This window comes from Brienomyrus brachyistius, chromosome 18, assembly GCF_023856365.1.
Source record: "Brienomyrus brachyistius isolate T26 chromosome 18, BBRACH_0.4, whole genome shotgun sequence".
Classification (NCBI taxonomy): domain Eukaryota; kingdom Metazoa; phylum Chordata; class Actinopteri; order Osteoglossiformes; family Mormyridae; genus Brienomyrus; species Brienomyrus brachyistius.
Window position 1 is genome coordinate 4,600,773 of NC_064550.1, and position 19,984 is coordinate 4,620,756.

Sequence of the window (19,984 nt, forward strand, 5' to 3'; positions counted from 1 at the left end):
AAAAATGGAACAGTCCATATGTTAACAGTGGCACTGAAGCAATGAAACTAATGGGAACAGGATTGAGTTTTTCATGTTTTTATCCTGTTAAATCAATATGCATCCTACTGACCTTTAGTTCCGGCCTAAAGCCCCGTTTGACAGAGAAGAGACCTGCCCTCACCACCAAAAGCCAACGGTGCGTTTGCCTGATCATTTGGTCCCTCTCATTTTTATAACCAGGTACGCTGCTCATTTCCTTTCAATATTTGTGCTTGGCTGCTGCTCTTAATGGTTAGTGATTTTTTTTAACTAACAAGACTTGGATGAAAGCGAGGCTGCAGACATGAAAGTGCGCCAACTATTGACCAATGGCTGCCTTCCATCAGAGAAGCAGTTAGATTGCCCATTTAATATGGGGCACATTTATGCAACTCACGGTGTGTCCGGCTGCATATTTTGACCTTTTCTTTGGATGAGCATTTCAAGCAACAGCCTTTTTCGGAGTGGAAATGACTTGACAATTATACTGTGTTCTGAACTTTAAAGACTCAGAACAAGTCACACCAATAAAATAAATTCTTATCACCATAATGAATGAAAGAATGGGTATGCTGACAATTTGACATTTGCGCAAAACATGCCAAAAATGATTATTTTCAGATTATCAAATTAAAAGCATCTTCCCGTAATGGAATGAGGGGATTTGTTTTTTTTCCAACCAGACATTGTTTTGCTGGGGGAAGGAAATCAAACTGTGTTCTATTTCAACTCATTTACTCATTTTATGTAAATGATTCCACTTAAAAAGAATGTATACTTTTGCTCACTTAATTGCTTATTACCATTACAGTCTATTTGTTGAATGTATATTATTGTGAGTCATGAATATATAGACATCTTTATGTATTTAGGTACACTCAAATAATTATTGCTGCTCTATATAGAATGTTACATGGACAGATCTGCAACCACCTACCAATGCAAGCACAGATAACTCTGCACTTCCTACCAAACACATACACACAAGCTGAGAAACTGTTAAGCTGAGAAACTGTTAAAATAAGGTGTCAAACCATGCTTCACTTCATGCATAAAAAATTCCACCAGTCAATAAATGGCCCAGTTTGTTTATTGGATGTATTTATTATTACGTGTCACTTGCAGCAAAATACATCATCTAGGAATTTATTGACATGTCCTTAATTTAGCAACTGGCAACTCAGTGCAACAACCACAGAGGTGAACCCTGGTCATTAGAGTGTTTTTTTCCTGATAGCTCAAAGTGGCTATTGGCATTTGGTTTTGGTGTTTATCAGTCTGTCACTGCTGCAATAACAAGGGAGGACTTCCTGGAAATTCCACTCAAGCTTGGAATCTAGTGTGCAGAATTATATGTTTGATCTTTACTAATGCCTTAATGCCAGTCTACCAGCCTTCATCCACAACTCAGTGATAGGGACATTTAAAAGCGGGAAGGAGAGATCAGAATAGACATAGGGAAAAGACAGATAAATACAAAGTTTTAATTCATTTACATTTACATTTACATTTACAGGATTTGGCAGATGCCCTTAGCCAAAGCGACTTACATAAGTGCTTTGAGACTCTGCGATGAATTTCCGATGCTAGCTCAATAAGGACCCAAGCTATGAATACCATCTGTTTGAAAATTCCATATTAATCTTTTCTATTCATGCTTAATTGCCAGCAGGTTTTCTCATTGGGTGGAAGATTTAAACACAAATGGTATTTAAGATTTTTGCATAAAATTGTAAAATATTGGTGAGACAAGGGGAGACAGTGAGAGACGAATACTGGAGGGAAGAGAAACAGGTGAAGAGAGACTGGTGACGAGAATTCGGAAGGGCACATGAAGACCCTAGGGAAAGCAATACAACCTGGCCACCGACTCTGCTGCAATAGGCTATGTTCTCCTTAAGGAAGGTGAAAGGAATGAAAAAGCTAAATAAAACCATAGTTCTATGGATACACTATGCAAAGCTTTAATCACTAGAGCACAAGCTCTTGTCCTGTACAGCCCTGAGCTATTAATTAATGTGAGAGGCTGGGGGGAGTGCGCTGATGTTTCAGTCATCCAGTCATTTGTAATGTCCCAGTCTTCAGCTCGGGTGGGGCTCTTCAGGCATCGGTCTGCTATAGAAATTCACACGGCTGCTCTTTTGCTCAGTCCTTCCCACTGGATTTATTGGTCTGTCACACTAGCCATTGTTTTGTTTGATTTCTCCTTTAGCCAAACGCTCAATCATTTTCTTTAGCTGAAAAAACACCCATAATTAATCACAATAGTATGTGTTAATCTGTATCTATTCATCACCATAGATTGTTTTATGTAACAATATCATAATACACAACACAAGTTTTTTTTACTTTTTTTTTCCATTGTCATTGGTCTGTGGGAAGGCACGCACCATGGGGAGAACACACAACTGCCACACACCATGGGGGAAACATACAACTGCCACACACCATGGGGGAAACATGCAACTACCACACACCATGGGGGAAACATGCAACTGCCACACACCATGGGGGAAACATGCAACTGCCACACACCATGGGGGAAACATGCAACTGCCTCACACCATGGGGGAAACATGCAACTGCCACACACCATGGGGGAAACATGCAACTGCCACACACCATGGGGGAAACATGCAACTGCCACACACCATGGGGGAAACATGCAACTGCCACACACCATGGAGAGAACATGCAACTGCCACACACCATGGGGGAAACATGCAACTGCCACACACCACGGGGGAAACATACAACTGCCACACACCATGGGGGAAACATGCAACTGCCACACACCATGGGGGAAACATACAACTGCCACACACCATGGGGAGAACATGCAACTGCCACACACCATGGGGGAAACATGCAACTGCCACACACCATGGGGGAAACATACAACTGCCACACACCATGGGGAGAACATGCAACTGCCACACACCATGGGGGAAACATGCAATTGCCACACACCATGGGGAGAACATGCAACTGCCACACACCATGGGGGAAACATGCAACTGCCACACACCATGGGGAGAACATGCAACTGCCACACACCATGGGGGAAACATGCAACTGCAACACACCATGGGGGAAACATGCAACTGCCACACACCATGGGGGAAACATGCAACTGCCACACACCATGGGGAGAACATGCAACTGCCACACACCATGGGGGAAACATGCAACTGCCACACACCATGGGGAGAACATACAAGTGTCACACACAGAGGGAGTTGGGTGATGGGATTTGAGTGGACAGTGATACAAGATTAGCCGCCAGGTCACATGGTCAGATAACAGCATTACAGTGGTATAAACCTCCTCTCACCTCTGTCCAGGTAATGACTCCAGAGAGTTTGCCGCTGTCTGTGACAAAGCCCAGCTGTATGTTCAGTATACTCATTACACTATGAGCCTGGAGGAGATAATATGGACTTTATAATAACAAATAAATGATCTGAAATATGACATTTCATATGAAAAAACAGGGAAGCACCTGTTGAACTGTTGTCTGGGTAGAGAGCTGTACAGTGACTGGCTGAATTGAACACACATTTCCCAAACTTTGTCCCAAAATGTCCAGTTCCTGCAAGACAGGCAAGGTCATTTCATAATTTCTATCCTTTACAACAAATAGAAGCTCTATTTTTAACACATTGCATTTGCTCAGTACCAGTCCACTGGACTCGTCGGTCTGGCTGTACAGGAACTTCTCCAGTTCAGATCTATGTACAGAACCCAATAGAACTGCAGACTCTGGAGGCCAATGGAGAAATTTTCAGAATTACAATTAAGACAAACAAAACTGACAATCTTGAGCTACTGTATTGGTCTCTTGCTTCTGGCACAAAGGTGGAGACACTATGCAGAGATCAGGACAGAATTAAGATGCTGCTGTGGGGATAGTGCTGCTATCAAAGGCCTTTAGCAAGTAGACTTCTTATCTAAAATAAAATGATTTCCCTACATGGTATGTTCTGTAACTTAATAATATTAATAGTCAAACAAATGCTGACACTTATGGTAATCAGATCCATCACAAATCCAGCATAGCGTCACAGGAAGCCTGTCAATCACAGGGCACGGGGCAGGGGGACATTCTGGAGCATATGGGTGTCAATCACAGGGCACGGGGCAGGGGGACACTGGAGCATATGGGTGTCAATCACAGGTAGAAAAAAGCTGGTAACACTTTACCATGTATGTATTGACCACAGTCTTAGTTCTCATGTTAATTCATCATTAATGAATCATGATGCATGTTTTACCTCAAGCTGTTACTGTGTTTGTTATAATATTTGTTAATTTTGTAAACTTTTGTGAACCACTGCAGAACCAAGTCAAGAATAACATGTTAAAGACTAATCTCATATTTGTTCATCTTTAATGAATCATGATTCATCTTTTATCCCAAGCAGTTACTATACTCGTTACTATGCCCGTAAATTCTGTAAATCTTTGTGAACTACTGAAGGAACAAGTAATGAATAACACAAGTGAAATATTGATCTCATGTTTGGTTATTTATTATTCGCGGCGCATCTTTCATCTCAACTAGTGACTATATTTATTCATGATTTGTTAACGGTTTGTACTTTAGTAGTAACTCCGTTATAAGTTTTTGCATCCCGCCAAGTAACCTGTTGCCAAAGAACTACTGTCACACTTAGTAATTAGAAACAGAAACATTACTTATGTCAAAGGGACATAATTAATGTCATGTTGCTAAGTACAGCTCACCATATGATTCCACTACAGGGAACTGAGCCTCGGAGCTGGAGGACAGGGCCTGGCGCACCTCAGCAGGACCACTGTCCCTCTCAAGCACCATCTCTGCAGCTCCTCCCCTTCCATCATGTGCCTCTTCACCAGAATTCCAAACCTGCCATAGCTGGATAAAGGACAGGCTAGGGGGAAAGAGAGAGAGAGAGAGAGAGAGAAAGAGAGAGGATACAGGAGGAGTCCAGGCTGAGTTAAACATAATTCAGGATAGGAAGGAGTTTAAGGGAGCAGCGCAGCCTGGAGATGAGACCCTCACTCTGGTTGGGTACGGAGCAATGAGGGCAGATGTGGCAGCTTCTTCATGAGGGAGACGTTGTCATAAAGTGAGGGCCGGCGTCCGGAGCGCGCCACGGCATTAGCCAGCAGCACGGCCAGCAGCGTAGGCGCCGCGTGTGTCGACTGGCCAGTCATCTCTAACACCAGCAGAGCGGGAGACAGCGTGTGTGTCATGGCTCCCGAGAAGGCGGCAGCACCTGTGAGATGGGGATGCATTACCATCACACAGCTAAATCCCCCATAGTCATACTGCACAACTGGTGCTTGGCAGACTGAGGTAACCCCATAACCAAATGGTCTCCTTTGGTGAGTGTGTCGGCATAGATTTAAAATGAAGTCCAGCTGGTAATTCAGAAATTCAGGGGAACCAGTACCACCATTAATAATAAAATTGCTGCAAATTACAGAAAACCAGAAATGAAAAGCGGGTTCGAAATGAGCTGAAATTGAGCTGGGTTCAAAGCATAAAAAGTAGAAGAAAATCTTATCAATGCAACTGGCATTAATTTCACCTGAGAATAAACTCCTTCACCCTATTGTTACTCAACTGAAAATCAATTCCTTTTTTACACAGGAACCTCTCAATCTTGGCTGTATTAAAACCTATATACCAAATATAGCTCCTTGCTCTACTACACCTACAATGATGAGGACTCAATCCACAGGTAGAAAAAGGTAGACGAGTTAGGAAACAGCAAGAGATCAGTATGTGGTATAAATAAAGGCACAATGGGAGAACCCTTATGGCATGCTTTGGTTATGTTGTTTTTTTGCTTGCTGACTTTATAGCCAATCACAGACACTGAGCGCCTCATTGTGAGTGTGCCTTTGGCGGCAGAGCTGCTTGTTTACCAGCCAGTGCATAGCCCCCTGGATTTATTGGCCTGACGATCTCCCCAGACTCTATTCCATTTGGAAACATATAGGCCAGCCCCTCTCCCACCAGCCGTCCAATAGCAGCACCTGGGAATATTAGAGCAGCATTTATTACATCTGCCAGAATTGCATGTAATGAAAGAAACCAATAAGGAGCAGAAGGAACGTTCTGAAGGAATAAACACACCACAGCACTGCATTGCATTAGAATCAGAATCAGAATCAGAACCAGAATGCACTTCATTGGCCAGGTACATCTGCATGTACTAGGAGTTTGTTTTAGCAGTATTGGAGCATGCAGTCTCAGGCAATATGGAATGTAAATTCAGACAAACAGAATAAGTAGAGATAAAATAAATAAAATAGCCTGCAATTCTCACCATATATGAAAATGGGCATGAAGAAGCCTAAAGGCAGAGGCAGCGTCATGGCCAGGACCAGCAGCCAGAGCTGGAGACAAGAGTAATTACACAATAACCCCCCTGCAGTCATTTACATCAGGCAGTCATACGACCACCTCAACCCCCAGAGGACTCAGAAGGTCCCCAGAGGGGGCAAAGACACCCCAGATTGATCTGGAGAAGACACAGACTCTGTAAGTTATGACACGCAAACTTTTTTTCATACGTATTGCTGGAAGCAGATGACTGTCTGGTCTAATCAACTTTAAATAGCACCAGCTGACACTTGATGGTTGCTTGGTAACCATTGCAGTAGCTCGTGCTGTACCTTGCTGGTGCTCCTACCTTTTTCTTATCATCACAGCTGACTAGCCTATCACGCACCTTCATACCAAGGAAGACCACCAGAGTGAACAAAACAGAGGTCCCAGAGGGACTCCACTCCAGCCACATGCTCTCTGGCGCCCCCGGTGGCAGCGGCACAGACACATTTTGCAATGCGGGCTTCCACTGCTGACTGTGCAGGAAGGATGCAAGAAGCTGCTTCATGGAGAGCTAAGAGGGAGACACCAGAGAAAGCATCACTACTTATATACTTCAAATACGGTGCTCACAGAAAGTCTTGGATCTGCTTAATTCTGTAAAAATGTTACAGATTTATTGGTTTCATAACAATAGTCCATTGGCAAATGATGTTTTAATATTACTTCATTTTTCTTCCACATTTTCTTTTGTTATAATATTTTTTAATTCTCTTCTGTTCTTGCCATTCTGCTATTAACTGTAGTCACAAAGCATACATGTTTGTTGTTTTATGCTATAGCAAAGCTGCAGCAAATTAAAAATCCCCCAATGAGACTGCTTATCAATGACCTTTGAAATTCAGAACAGCAACTATAATTTGGGTTTCAATTATGGGATTTCAAGTAATGCTTCACTCGATGTTTCTGTGTCCTGCGATGGGCTGGCCCCCCATCCTGGGTTGTTCCCTGCCTCGTGCCCATTGCTAGGCTAGGATAGGCTCCGGACCCCCCACGACCCAGTAGGATAAGCGGTTTGGAAAATGGATGGATGAATGTTTCTATTATGATATATTGTTTTTTAAGGAAATCAATAAAGTAAGCAATATAACTGGGTTTTGTTTTAAAACCAAAAATTTTTATATTTTTATTGAATTAAGTAAGTGTCCCAAGATTTTCTGTGAGCACTGTATTTGTTGCCTGACATTTAAGCACCTTTGAATCGACAAGGAAGGAACCTGTCACTGATAACCGAATGGTACAGTCCACTCTGCTCATAGGAGGCGGCAGCAAGTTTGTTGCCCCTCATTGTCTGTAAATAGTGTTTAGGAGGTTCGGGGGTGTTTCTGGCACAAACCAGGCCTACCGTGGAAGCCATGAAACGGCCTAAACCATGAGGGAATGTAACTAGGGCCAGCAGGAACGCAACCATTGCTGAGTAGGCGGCCTTTCTAGAGAGTAAAAGAGAGAGCAATGCGCTAAATATTACCACACTATATAATGTTATATACCCGACCTTAGAGAGCACTCACTCTGTGGCTAGTATCTTGCTTATGGCTTGGTTGGTCCGAATGAAAAGGAGGCTCCAGCGATGGCAGTACAGAAAAACGCAGGTCCAGACTCCACAAAGCAACCTGATAGGAGACAGAGCCAGCGGATTGTAAGGCAGGGTAGCCTGCAAGCAGAGGAGACAGGCTAACAGACTAACAGGCTATCAGGCTCACAGGCTAACAGGCCAACAGGCCAACAGGCTAACAGGCTAACAGGCTCACAGGCTAACAGGCTAACAGGCTATCAGTACTCAGACAGGCCGATTTACAGACAGACAGGCAGAATGAAATACAGAGAGTAACCGCAGACTCATTTAAGTTGAAACGGTGCAGAGAGTCAGAAGAAAGGAATATCGGCAATAAGCTTAGACCCAAAACACATTTTAAGAAAAATAATATTGTTCAGAAAACCTGACTGCGATGTAATCACAGGAACGGATCCTTTTCACGAGACTTTTCACATGAGACAGTGTCACCATGTGAGGCGGGTGGCGGAGGCAAAAAGCTTACCCCAGGAGGATGAAAACGAGGATCTCTGGGGGGTGATAAGGCAGGTCAGTAGAAAAGCTGGTTTTAAAAAGGGCCTGTATGGTTTCTAAAAATGGAACACAGTAAAACACTTCTCATGTTTTCTAATTGCCACCCAGTCAGAATGAGATAACATTATGTAATTACAGACAATCAGCTCCAGTAAATGTACATTATATTCAGGCATCTGTCTCCATAGGTTTTCATGGAAATTCACAGAAAAGTGTTAAAAAAAAAAAAAAAAAAAGATGTGTGAGCTCTGTCCACTAGGGGGCACTGTGACACCGCTGGTCAGTCACCCTGCTCCCTGCTCCAGACGGCCAGGAGGCGGAAGGTCAGTGCCCCAAAGGCAGCGGACAAGAAGCAACGGCAGTAGTCATGCACGGTGAAATGGACGCTCATCACTTCCATGCTGAAAAGCACCCCTGGTAGGAAGAGCAGGCTATTAGCCCTAACAGGTTAGACAGGCACACTGGGCCAGAACTTTCCAGCGGTACCTACCACTGACTGGAGCCCCGAAACAGCTGGCAACTGCCACCGCAGCTGAGGCAATAAGCATCCTGTTCCGTGCTCGGAACTACGAAGGAAGTGAGGGAGACCGGAATTATGCTACTGACGATGTAAGGCAGCAATTTTATTACTGCTTTGGTCAGGAGTGAAAGGGGGAAGTTAGGACCATTACAAAGACCCTAAACGTGGGCAAGATAATTGGATCGATCTGCTCTGGGGACCCAATATGATACGGTTTCACGGGGCCCAGGATCTCTTGTGGTGCTGTTGGCTTTAGTGTCCTTCAGCAGAATGAAATCACCTCTTTCTTTCCATGAAAAGTGATGGAAAGCCGGTCCAAGAACGCACCCACCATGGTTGATAGGTGAACAAACGGGCCCTGGGAAGCGATAGACAGGGGACACATGAACAGGTGAACATACTAGCTAATATACTCTGCTGAAGTGCCCTTGGACTGGCTTAGTAAAAGGGTAAGAACAGTATTCAAAAGGTTCAGGCAGTCCCCGACTTAAATGTGGCAGCACTTGTACATATGAACGGACTGCCGTACAGCTTGTTTTTATGTCCTATATTATTATTTTTCGACTTGACACTGCCTACAAATTACAAGTTAAACTCAGACTTAGGCAACAGATCTCGTCGGTAACCTGGGGACTGCATGTTTACCCCTTTTTAAATAAAAGGTATTTTATGGTGGTGTGTAAAAATGGATCCATACCACTTTGCCCAAGAAGACAACACTTCCCGCTGCCAGAGTGCAGGTGAGGCCGACCAGCTTGGCAAATAGGTTTGACAGAGTCAGGTACTCTGGAAGCTCTAGGCCCGATAGTATGGTTCTCACCTCTGGCAATCCAGACCCTTAGGAGGAGACAAAGTAAGTAGGATAAGGGAATGTGGTAATGCTTCACTTGAGGGGGCAAAAATGATATAGAGTTATGCTCTTACTTATCTACTAATTAACCACAATCTAAGTCTTAGCTACATACTGATCTTATGTTAATTAATGAATGGTGCATCTTTTATCTCGAGCAGTTACTATATTTGTTACTATATCTGTTAATTCTCTAAACCTTTATTGAAGGAACAAGCAATGAAAAGTGAAATACTGATCTGATCTTTGGTTATGTGACATATGTGACAGGTGAATTGTGACATATCTTTTATTCTGAATTACTACTGTATCTGTTCATGATTTGTACTTTGGTAGTAAATGAGTTAATATTAAGTATTTGTGCCCCATCAAGTAAACCGTCAGCGGGAATCTAACACCGACATCTACTGTAAGTCACCCCCAGACCTGCAGAGTTAGGGCTGATGCTGTGTGAGAAGGTGGTGGACAGGGCGCACAGGATGGTGGGGTACAAACTCCAGCAGAGGAACTGCAGCAGCAGGTGGCCCTGAAGCTGCACGTACAGCCAGCGATGTGCTGGGAGACACAGGGGGAGACAGACGGGAACATCCTCATTCCTGCAGGTGTGATGTGTGTGAAGCACAGGCGTTCCTCTGCACCTCTGTGCGCTCATATCTCCGTCCCTCTGTGCGAACGTACAGTATATGTGCGTGCAGGTTTGTAAATTTGTGAATGTGTTTCCCTTCACCTTCCAGCAGCTTGGCCACACTCAGGTCCATAAGGAAGCTCATGAGAGCTGTGAGGATCCCAAGGGCACCAAAGCAGTACCAGTCAAACCCCCCCAGAGTGCCGAGGACACCCCACAGCCTGAATAAGCTAGCTGTATAAAAAGAGCAGCATCAGTGAACAGCATCAGTGCCATTTTGGTGACAAATCCTACATGTGCTAGAAATATCAGCAAAGTCAATGTAACATTTGGATTCCTACAGGTATGGTAACCAACATATAAAATATATAATTGTTTAATATATACTTTTATATATAATATGCATACAAGTAAATAACATGCTACATTTGTCATGTATTAAACATCACTGGAGAACTCAAATGCAGCAAATTCAGTTTAAAAGGCTAGAAATCTCAGCACCTTTAACCCTGGCACGAGCATGTTGCCATGGTTTCCACAAATTCTTGCCAGCGAACAGAAGCCTCTCATTGGTGGGTGCGTAGTCCTCCTCTCCATCACTTTTATCTGTTACTGAGTGAATATTGGCTGCTCTGGTGAGACCGGTTCCCTCCATCTGTGTAAAGCACATTGTTTGTATTAGAAAGCAGTGACTCCACTGAAGCTGCCTGTGCAAAATTGTTTTTATGACCATCACACCCCTAAAACGATTCAGTACATTAAAAGACCAAAGTTTTTTGTAAACTGCACATGAAACAATCATGATTATGTGGCCGTTATTATTTTCAGTTTGAGCATGTTTCATATAAATGTGATCGGAAGTTTTTTCCATGTATAACTGAAGAGCAAATTTACAACATTCACTCGTTTGGTTCCTATATGATGCAGAAGCCGAACACTGGGGTCTCGCTTCAAAAACCAAAGATGGAAATTTGCTCTTCGGTTAGTCCAAATGAATGGTAAAGGACAGGAACTAATATTCACACAGGAAAAATTAAAGCAAATTAACTATTCATTTTATGTGTATATAATTAAACACAGACATACATACATAATGTACATTCTATTTTAACAACAAAGTACATCATGCAGCCTTATATAAATATATAGATGTAACCATGGACTCTGAGAACTCCAAGTCTTACCTTATATCCTGTCAGCCTCTCTCTTTACAATGATACTCCTGCTTTTGTCCATGTAGGTGAGACCAGTGCTGACCAGCATGGCGCTGAGATGAGAAGGTTCCGGTAAGGGCTGAGCCTTCAGCTGCCCTTCAGGTGGGGGGGCATATGCCACGGGGAAGGGCAAAGGCGCGTTTCCTGATGCAGGCCTCTCAGCTCTTGGATATGTAGTGTTATTATTCTTAAGATCTTCATACATTTCTTTATAAAACAGGTGCAATTACTAACAGAGAAGGGAATTTTGGAAAAATGTTATCTTCTATGCCTTAAAACTACGATAGTGTAAAAATTATTTACCCTACTCCCCCCACTCCCCATAAGGTCAAAGCAATCAGGTGGGCGCTGTTGGTGCACACACTTCCAGCCTCAAACCCATCTCCCACACACTTCCGCTGTTAATGATTTCCTTTTTCATTCCCTCAAGCTGCACTTTTTCTGCGGTTCCAATTAACACACGAACTATTAATAATTTTCTAGTTTTGTTTTGCTGGATTAGTAATTTGCAACCTTCCTCCAAGGTCCCTAAACTGATCACCATGGTAACCTGTCATAGAGGAATATATTAGCCTTGCATTCTGTCTAATGTTAACCTGCAAATATCATATACCACATAAATAAAAACACATTGTTATTTTTCTGCAAGCATACAAACTTATTTTCAACATACAGTAGATAGATACTGACATGGTATGTTATTTCTTTCACAAATGCAGTGAATTGTATTGTGAAAATGTGTTTAAAATAATGATAATATAAAAGTATCACAAAAGTAAAATATGTATAATTATAATATTTGGAAAATAACAGTTATACCATTTTCTTACAATTATATATGTATGGTTTGCTTTTAGACCTGTTAATAAAAAGGCTCAACCAACCAGTTGAGCATAAAGAGTCACAGTCACAGAGTACTGATCTGGTTGGTTGAAAGTAAATCATGGTCTGGATTTTTACTTTCTGGACCTGAAATTGCCACCTCTGGTGGTGACACACTCCCTTTGGAGGAAAAAAAAAACATTAAGAATTTCAGGTTTCTTCCCAATAGTGTGGTAGTGTGGTTCCCGAAAACACAACGAAAGCAGCAACGTGTTGATGTAAACGTGGAGACACCGCTTCCTGTTCACATGAGGCAGGTAAAATGCCACTGAGAATTTCCACATAAATATCGTAGATTTACAGAGACTCTCATCACTACATTACCCTGCAAACTTCTAGCAGTCAAAGAATTTCCAACAGATATTCAACACCAAATTACAAAGTACATATCTCATATCAACATATCTGTTTTTTTTCTGTTGAGTTACAGTAAGTCTCAAACTAGATTTTACCTCAGCTTGAACACTGATGTTGTTGATAAAATATTAAGCTGTATATGACACCTTTGGTCATGTTTAGTTCAGGTAGGGATGGGGAGAAGCAGCTGACAGTTTCATGATTTGATCAATAAGTTAATTAACTCTGTAGAGTTTTACTTCTGTGTCTCACTGAGTTATTTTTGGTTCTTTATAACAGTCTGTAAGTAACAAACTTGTCAGCTCAGGTGTGACTTCATGCAGAGCACTTGTGGAGTGGTCCTTGCTTTCTGATTGCCACGTATTACTGTTGTAACAAAAGGCTTCATAGAGGTTCTGAATACTTCGGAATACTGTACTTTAGAGCACCAATATGAGGCTTAGGAATTTCAGAAGTAAATGAGATTTTGCTTTGACCTCTGGAAGTTTTCACTTCTATACATGGGTAATCTGTAATATGATAGTTATTTGGGCTGCTCGTCATTAAAATGTCTGATGAATAAAAGACTTAACAAAAGACCATAATCACACGGTGTACTGTCTGCTTCTCTACTCCTCTGAACACAATATACACTTGTTGTGTGGACCTCAGTTTAATTCCAGATCGCATGTGCTTCAGCTCAGTTCTGTTCTTGGGGCCTTTGCCCTTCATAGTGATTGATCAATGTTACTGCAATGTTACCTTCAGAGCTTCTCTGTTTTCTTTAATCCACTCTTAGTACCTGTATACAGTATATTTTAGAGCCGGTAGCCTCTCTCTCTCTCTCTCTTTTGCTCTCTCTCTCTCTCTCACACACACACACACCCACACACACACACACGCACGCACGCACGCGCGAATGTACTCTCATGTTGCAAAGAATAGAATCTCAGTCATGCTCACACATGCCACACCCGGCTATGTGCAGGGGGCTGTGAGTGGCTATACTGGATTTAGATGATTACTGAAGTACTTTAAAGTTCAGCCCGATTGTAGCACAGAACACTGTGTTCCCTGTGTGACAAAAAATACACTGACAGAGTTCAACAGACAGGTTGCAGAACTGTTTCCGCACACAACCTACATGTGTCTGACAAACAGGTCCTGTTTAATGAAAAGATGAGCACCAGGATATGTCAAATATCCTAAATGAAATACCGTCACAGTATGCAAATGCATAATAAGGTATCTGTGCAGTAAATGGGAAAATGCACCTTAAACCACAATAACTTCCTGCTTATTACAAGATGTATATCACAAGAACCATCAGGGCAGTGGATCTCAGACATGGTGATACTGTATGCACTGCATATGTAAAATTTTCATTTTCCAGTTGATTTCTGTGATTGTGGGTAGTCCAGTACTGGATGCATGTTGACAATTCCATCAGCCTTCCCGCAAGATTTTGTAAGTGCAGTAATAACATAAAAGTCTGAGGAACAGATGCTTAACAGGTCAGCGTGTGGCACAAAGCTGTGGCACAAACTATAATGGGACAGGTCAAGCTCAGATTAAACAGCAAGTCAAACCCGAGATAAGTCAAACCTTCATTAAATGCCAGTGGCCTGCACTACGAAGCGGGGTTACTGGCTTATCGGGGTAACTTGTCGGATTTAAGGTGCCACAGTTGAAATGCACTTTGTATTCGTTCACTTACATTTTGCCCAGATTATTTAAAAAATGGAGCAAGAATATAGCAGGTTTGAGCAGAAAGGTGAATGGGGGGGGCGACTGCCACCCGCAGCCTGAGGTAGGACATGAACATTTGCTTGTGATCATAATAATATTCACTTCAATTCAATTTTATTTGCATAGCGCATTTTTACAACATCTCTAAAAGTGCTTTACATTATCCCTGCCCAAAACCCCCAGTGAGCAAGCCAGAAGTGACAATAGCAAGGAAAAATTCCCTAGTAGGAAGAAACCTTGGAAGGAACCAGAATCATGGGTGCCCATCCTCCCGTTACCAGCAGAGGAAGTCCAATGGGCAGGACGGCAAAGTTCCAATTCGAACTGTCCCAATTTTAACATGAGTCTCAATGCGAGGGGCAGGCAGGTGATGGCAGGCAGGTGATGGCAGGCAGGTGATGGCAGGCAGGTGATGGCAGGCAGGTGCTGGTGCTGCTTCAGAGGGCATCCAGGGGAGACGTCACAGGCAGAAGGGTGAGCAGGCTGGTAAGACACCACAGGTAGTGGAGGCGTCGCAGGCAGCAGGGTAGGAAGGATATCTTAATATTTTTTTGGTCTCCAGGCAGCAGAACCTAGGAGGGGTAGGGGAAGTCAAATGTGCAATTAGCTAAAGAAGGAGAGACTAGAGGCAGCGCAAACAGTTAGGTGAGTGCAACATGTAAGCTTCGGCAGATACACTCTCAGAAAAAAGGGTAAAAATCCATACCGTCTGGTAATTGTACCCTTAACTGTATAAGCAATTGTACCATTTAAGGAACAGAAATGGACTGAAGAACATTTTTGTATCATTGATGGTAAATTAATGTTGCTTGTACCTTTGAGATGTTCCTCAGAGTCAAGGTACAATTACAAGGGTACACCACAGAGAAAAGCAAAGGTACAAATTTTTACCCTTTTTTCTGAGCGAGTATGGCAACATAAGTAGGAGGGAGAGGCAAGTGGGAACACAGACATGAGGAGTCCCTGAACATCAGCACTCCAATCCACAAGGGGGGGGTGATGCTAGAGTGACAGCACTGACAGTTCAGTTGATCCAAAGCCAATGGCACCGATCCACACCCAGCTCTACACCTCACACTATTAGTCTAACTGGGAATGAGCAATTAGGTAGAACTAGAGTCTCTATAATATAAACTAAACAAGTGTGTTTTTAGTATAGACTTGAATACTGAAAGTGAGTCCACAGCTGAGTAGCTCTGTAGGAGAGAAAGCTCTGCAGCCTGCCGTAGCTCTTTCTACCCTAGGTACTATTAGATATCCTACTCCTAGAGATCGAACTAAACGAGGAGGGCTGTAAGAGAACAGTACATCTCTAAGATTTTCTGTCTCCTGACAAATGCTACATAATCCATCCTTTCCAGTGTCATTCCTCCCCTGCCAACCCCATCACATTCTTTCCATCCTTTTATTTTGGTCCTACTGCCATTATAACCCCCCCCCCAAAAAAAAAACTGTTTTACAAGTTCCTCAAGAATGGAAATGACATCATTGTCTGTCATTCAACATCATTTTTTCTTTTTTTGGTACTTATCTGTTGTATATGCAGAATTTGTCAGGCTGTGTCTTCTGACGATTTAGCATTTCTGTCCTGGATGTTCTAAACCATTAACTAAATTGTGAAAATGCAGACAGAGGGATGTAACATAGCGAAAGGTGAATAAACATGTGGTGTAGGGGCTGTGTGGTGCTTGGAACACAGAACCTGCAGACAGCAGAACCATGTGCACTCCACTCAGTTTCCTCCTCCACTCACTGCTTCCTCTCACTGCTTCCTCTTCCACTCACTGCTTCCTCTCACTGCTTCCTCTTCCACTCACTGCTTCCTCTTCCATTCACTGCCTCCTCTTCCTCTCACTGCTTCCTCTTCCACTCATAGCTTCCTCTTCCACTTACTGCTTCCTCTTCCACTCACTGCTTCCTCTTCCATTCACTGCTTCCTCTTCCTCTCACTGCTTCCTCTTCTTCTCTCTGTTCCTGAGTGTCTTTGTGAGCACACTCTCATCCACTCCAAGTCCTCATTGCACAGAACTTTTCCAGTCACTAACAGTCTCTCTTTTTCTTCTTACGTGATAAATATAGCACTCAGATATCTTACAAAAACTCCCAGAGTACACACACACACACACCCATCCTCTCTCTCTCTTACTCAACTCACAAATATCGGTTAGAAGCTCATCAGTCACACAGACAATATAAAAGCATGACAGACTGACCTTGTCTGAGGACACACTGTAAGCTAAGGGAGAGGGACAAACACGGCAATAGAGACAGGATAAAAAGAGAAGGAGAGCCGGACAGAGAGAAAAGAAAGAGGGAGGTCGTGAAGGCAGCCCTGGAGAACAAAGAGAGGAGTTACCAAGTCCAGTGGAGTTTATTCTGAGCTGAGTCTTCTTGGAGCCATTTGGACCAGATCAGAAAAGCGTCATCTCAGAGTGAACTCCTCACCTGCCTGTCACCTCCACTGCAAAACATCTCTCCTTCTCAAGCACCACAGGTGGACTGCATCTTTAAACCATTACTGCAACCAACTCCTCTGCGTTTCGATCGCAGCACAGTTTCTACCTGGCTTCTTCCTCCTTTTCTTCTTCCTCGTCATCGTCTACCACACCGTACATGGAGAAGGGCAGAGGAATCTTTGCTGGGGACTTTGGGTCTTTCATGCGCCCACCTCATCAGGACACGCTGGGTTTGTGTTGTATTATTTCAGGGTTTGCTAAATTCTGCTTGGGTTTGTCATGCACATGTAACACAGGACTGAGGCCTCTAGTCACAAGAGCACATCCGTATTGTAGTGAATATTAACGGGATGTCATGACATATGTTTTAATACTGCCGTACGTGAAGGTTGAGAGGACTTATGTCTCAATTTCATAGCAATGAAAAAACTGATGTCAGTTAAATACTGGAAATATTTGCTAAATGTAAGAGAGACAAGATGTGCTATCTGCAACTGTGCCTAAGTAGTATGTAACAGTGGCTGAGTATTATAGCGTTTTGCTACATATTCCAGAGTGCTCAGAGGCAGGGCTGGTGAGGGGAACAGCCTTGGAGGGACTAGCCATTTTATCATGCTAGGAAATGCTTGGTAGCAGGCCAGTGCAATGACCTCACCTATGGGGAATTACCAGAGGGACGCCTGGCTTTCGCTTAAGCGGGCTGTTGCCTAGTGACTAGTGATACACAGTCCTGCATTGACACATAGGGGAAGAACAAGGCAGCAGCAAGATATTTACTCAGACATGTCTTTAAAGGTATATATACTGCCAGTAGGGGGAAAATAATCAATTGACTGTAGATAATTTTGCTTTAGAATATTTTGCTTATCACATAAATAGTTTTCTAGTTCCACCATCCTTTCTTAATTTCCTGTAGCATGTAGCTCGGTAGCTACATTTAACCGAACTGAAAAATTCTTTCTAATGTCAGGTTTAAAGATAGGAGCGACGAGGTTTGAAAACCCTCCATGCTAATAAATATTGCGATTTATGAATCAGTGACTGTCTGGTACAAGCCAGTATGAACCAAAAATATAATGAGAAGCTAGCTAAACTTGTCAATGAATCACAGCACACATTTTCCCAGTATCATTTCTTCTGGTAAACCTTGAAACAGGTACACTTTAGGTGCTGACATATGAGGCAGACATCATAAGGGAAATGGCAAAAAGGACAAGAAACAGTGATAACATAAGCATTGCTGGTTGCCCCCTACAGGCTGTACAGGAACTGCAGGAAAGATCAGGACCATGGGAGACACATACTTGTTCACTGTAGATGTCAGTGACTTCTCACCAGAGGATGTCATCGTTACGACCTCAAACAACCAGGTTGAGGTCCGGGCCGAGAAGGTGAGCAGGTTCCATTTACAGTATTTTTAGTTCCATTAGCAGGCAATAAATGTCCATCAGAGGTGGACATTTCAGGTCCAATAAGTAAAAATCCAGACTAAGATTATGTTTCAACCAACCAGTTGAGTTTAAAGAGTCACAGTCACAGAGTACTCAACTGGTTGGTTGAAACAAAATCTTAGTCTGGATTTCTACTTTCTGGACCTGAACTATCCACCTCCGATGATCATCATGAGCAATATGTAAATCTACACAGTATATACGTTCATCGGTTAGATTGACATAGGCATGACATAATTACGTGCTACATTGAAATTCTCAGGGTTTAGGTACAGTGGATTCACCAATCATGGATGTAGCAAAGAGGAAGTGAGGTCTAGAGATGTGACTCCAAGTGCGAGGGGAATGACATGCTGTCGATAAGGAGATTCTAGAGAGAGACCGTATTTCTGGGATTGTTATCAGGTTCTGAATAAAGTAAAAGCCTCTTCCATTGTCTAAATATAGAAAATGGAAAAAAAATCCATTAATAACTTTTTGAGGAGCATACACCTCCTTTTGTGTTCTTTATTAGCATTCATGGTCCTTTCTTTCTGTTAATCTCCCATCCAAAAAATCCCCCCCCCTCCGATTCTCCATCCACTCTTCATTCATCACCCTTTTCACTTTGACCCAGCTGGCAGCAGACGGCACAGTGATGAACACCTTCACTCACAAGTGCCAGCTACCAGAAGACGTAGACCCCACCTCAGTGATGTCATCGCTTGGCAGTGATGGTGCCCTGACGGTTAAGGCCCGGGCCAAACATGAGCCTATTCAGACCTTTCGCACTGAGACAAAAATCTGAAGTCCTGCTTCGTATTCACATCACCCCTTCCCAAAGCCCCTGCACTTATTAATTCCCTCTTCACACTAAGCCCACTCCCAATGTCCTGCTTACTTATCATCATCTTCTACAGCAAATCGTCGTACTACTGCCTGGTCTTGTCTCATATACTAAGGGTTACAAACTTCAGCCTGGAGAGCCTCACTCTGGCTGGCTTTGCTATTTTTTATTGGTCACTGTTAATTAAGATAGATATCCTCGGATATTAAACTCATATTAAGGATAACTGGACAGAAATGCTCAAGTGTAATACAGCATCTGCTTCAGTGGATTAAGGTCTTACTCATGATGGTCCATAGAAACATGTAGCTACAGAAATTAACATTTAGAAAGTTTAAAGGTTGCATGTTACTACAGAGTAGACCAAGGTCAGACCAGAAGTGGCACCTACTTTTATGCTCGGTGCCCCTGGAATATTTAAGGACTTTGTTCATCCAAATCAGTAATGATGATACTCAGAACTGAAATAAAGAAAAAGCCATAGATTACCCATGTATATAACTTTTTTCTGTAAACAAAAAAAAGTTTGTTTCTTTTTGGAACAATTCAGTCCTCATATTAAACAGCTGAAAATATTGGTTATTGTCAGACATCAAGACCCCAT

At 42.7% G+C, this 19,984-nt stretch overlaps 2 protein-coding genes across 2 annotated transcripts; one reads left to right on the plus strand and one right to left on the minus strand.

Annotated features, from left to right (window-relative positions):
• Nucleotides 1–1,105: 1,105 nt before the first annotated feature.
• On the minus strand, nt 1,106–11,777 carry clcnk (chloride channel K). Its single transcript, XM_048983451.1, has 20 exons — nt 11,651–11,777; nt 10,968–11,121; nt 10,569–10,700; nt 10,268–10,396; nt 9,689–9,828; nt 9,272–9,349; nt 8,962–9,037; nt 8,760–8,885; nt 8,443–8,527; nt 7,915–8,016; nt 7,749–7,833; nt 6,747–6,917; nt 6,342–6,411; nt 5,938–6,048; nt 5,066–5,282; nt 4,768–4,934; nt 3,701–3,783; nt 3,524–3,613; nt 3,356–3,442; nt 1,106–2,258 (listed from the first exon to the last, which is right to left on the minus strand). The coding sequence occupies exons 2-20, from the start codon at nt 11,119–11,121 to the stop codon at nt 2,202–2,204; spliced, it is 2,160 nt and encodes a 719-aa protein (XP_048839408.1). The 5' UTR covers nt 11,651–11,777; the 3' UTR covers nt 1,106–2,201.
• A 4,864-nt stretch (nt 11,778–16,641) lies between these two features.
• Nucleotides 16,642–19,955, plus strand: hspb7 (heat shock protein family, member 7 (cardiovascular)). The gene is made up of 3 exons (XM_048983842.1): nt 16,642–17,333; nt 18,361–18,494; nt 19,171–19,955. The coding sequence occupies exons 1-3, from the start codon at nt 17,261–17,263 to the stop codon at nt 19,339–19,341; spliced, it is 378 nt and encodes a 125-aa protein (XP_048839799.1). The 5' UTR covers nt 16,642–17,260; the 3' UTR covers nt 19,342–19,955.
• Nucleotides 19,956–19,984: the final 29 nt, after the last annotated feature.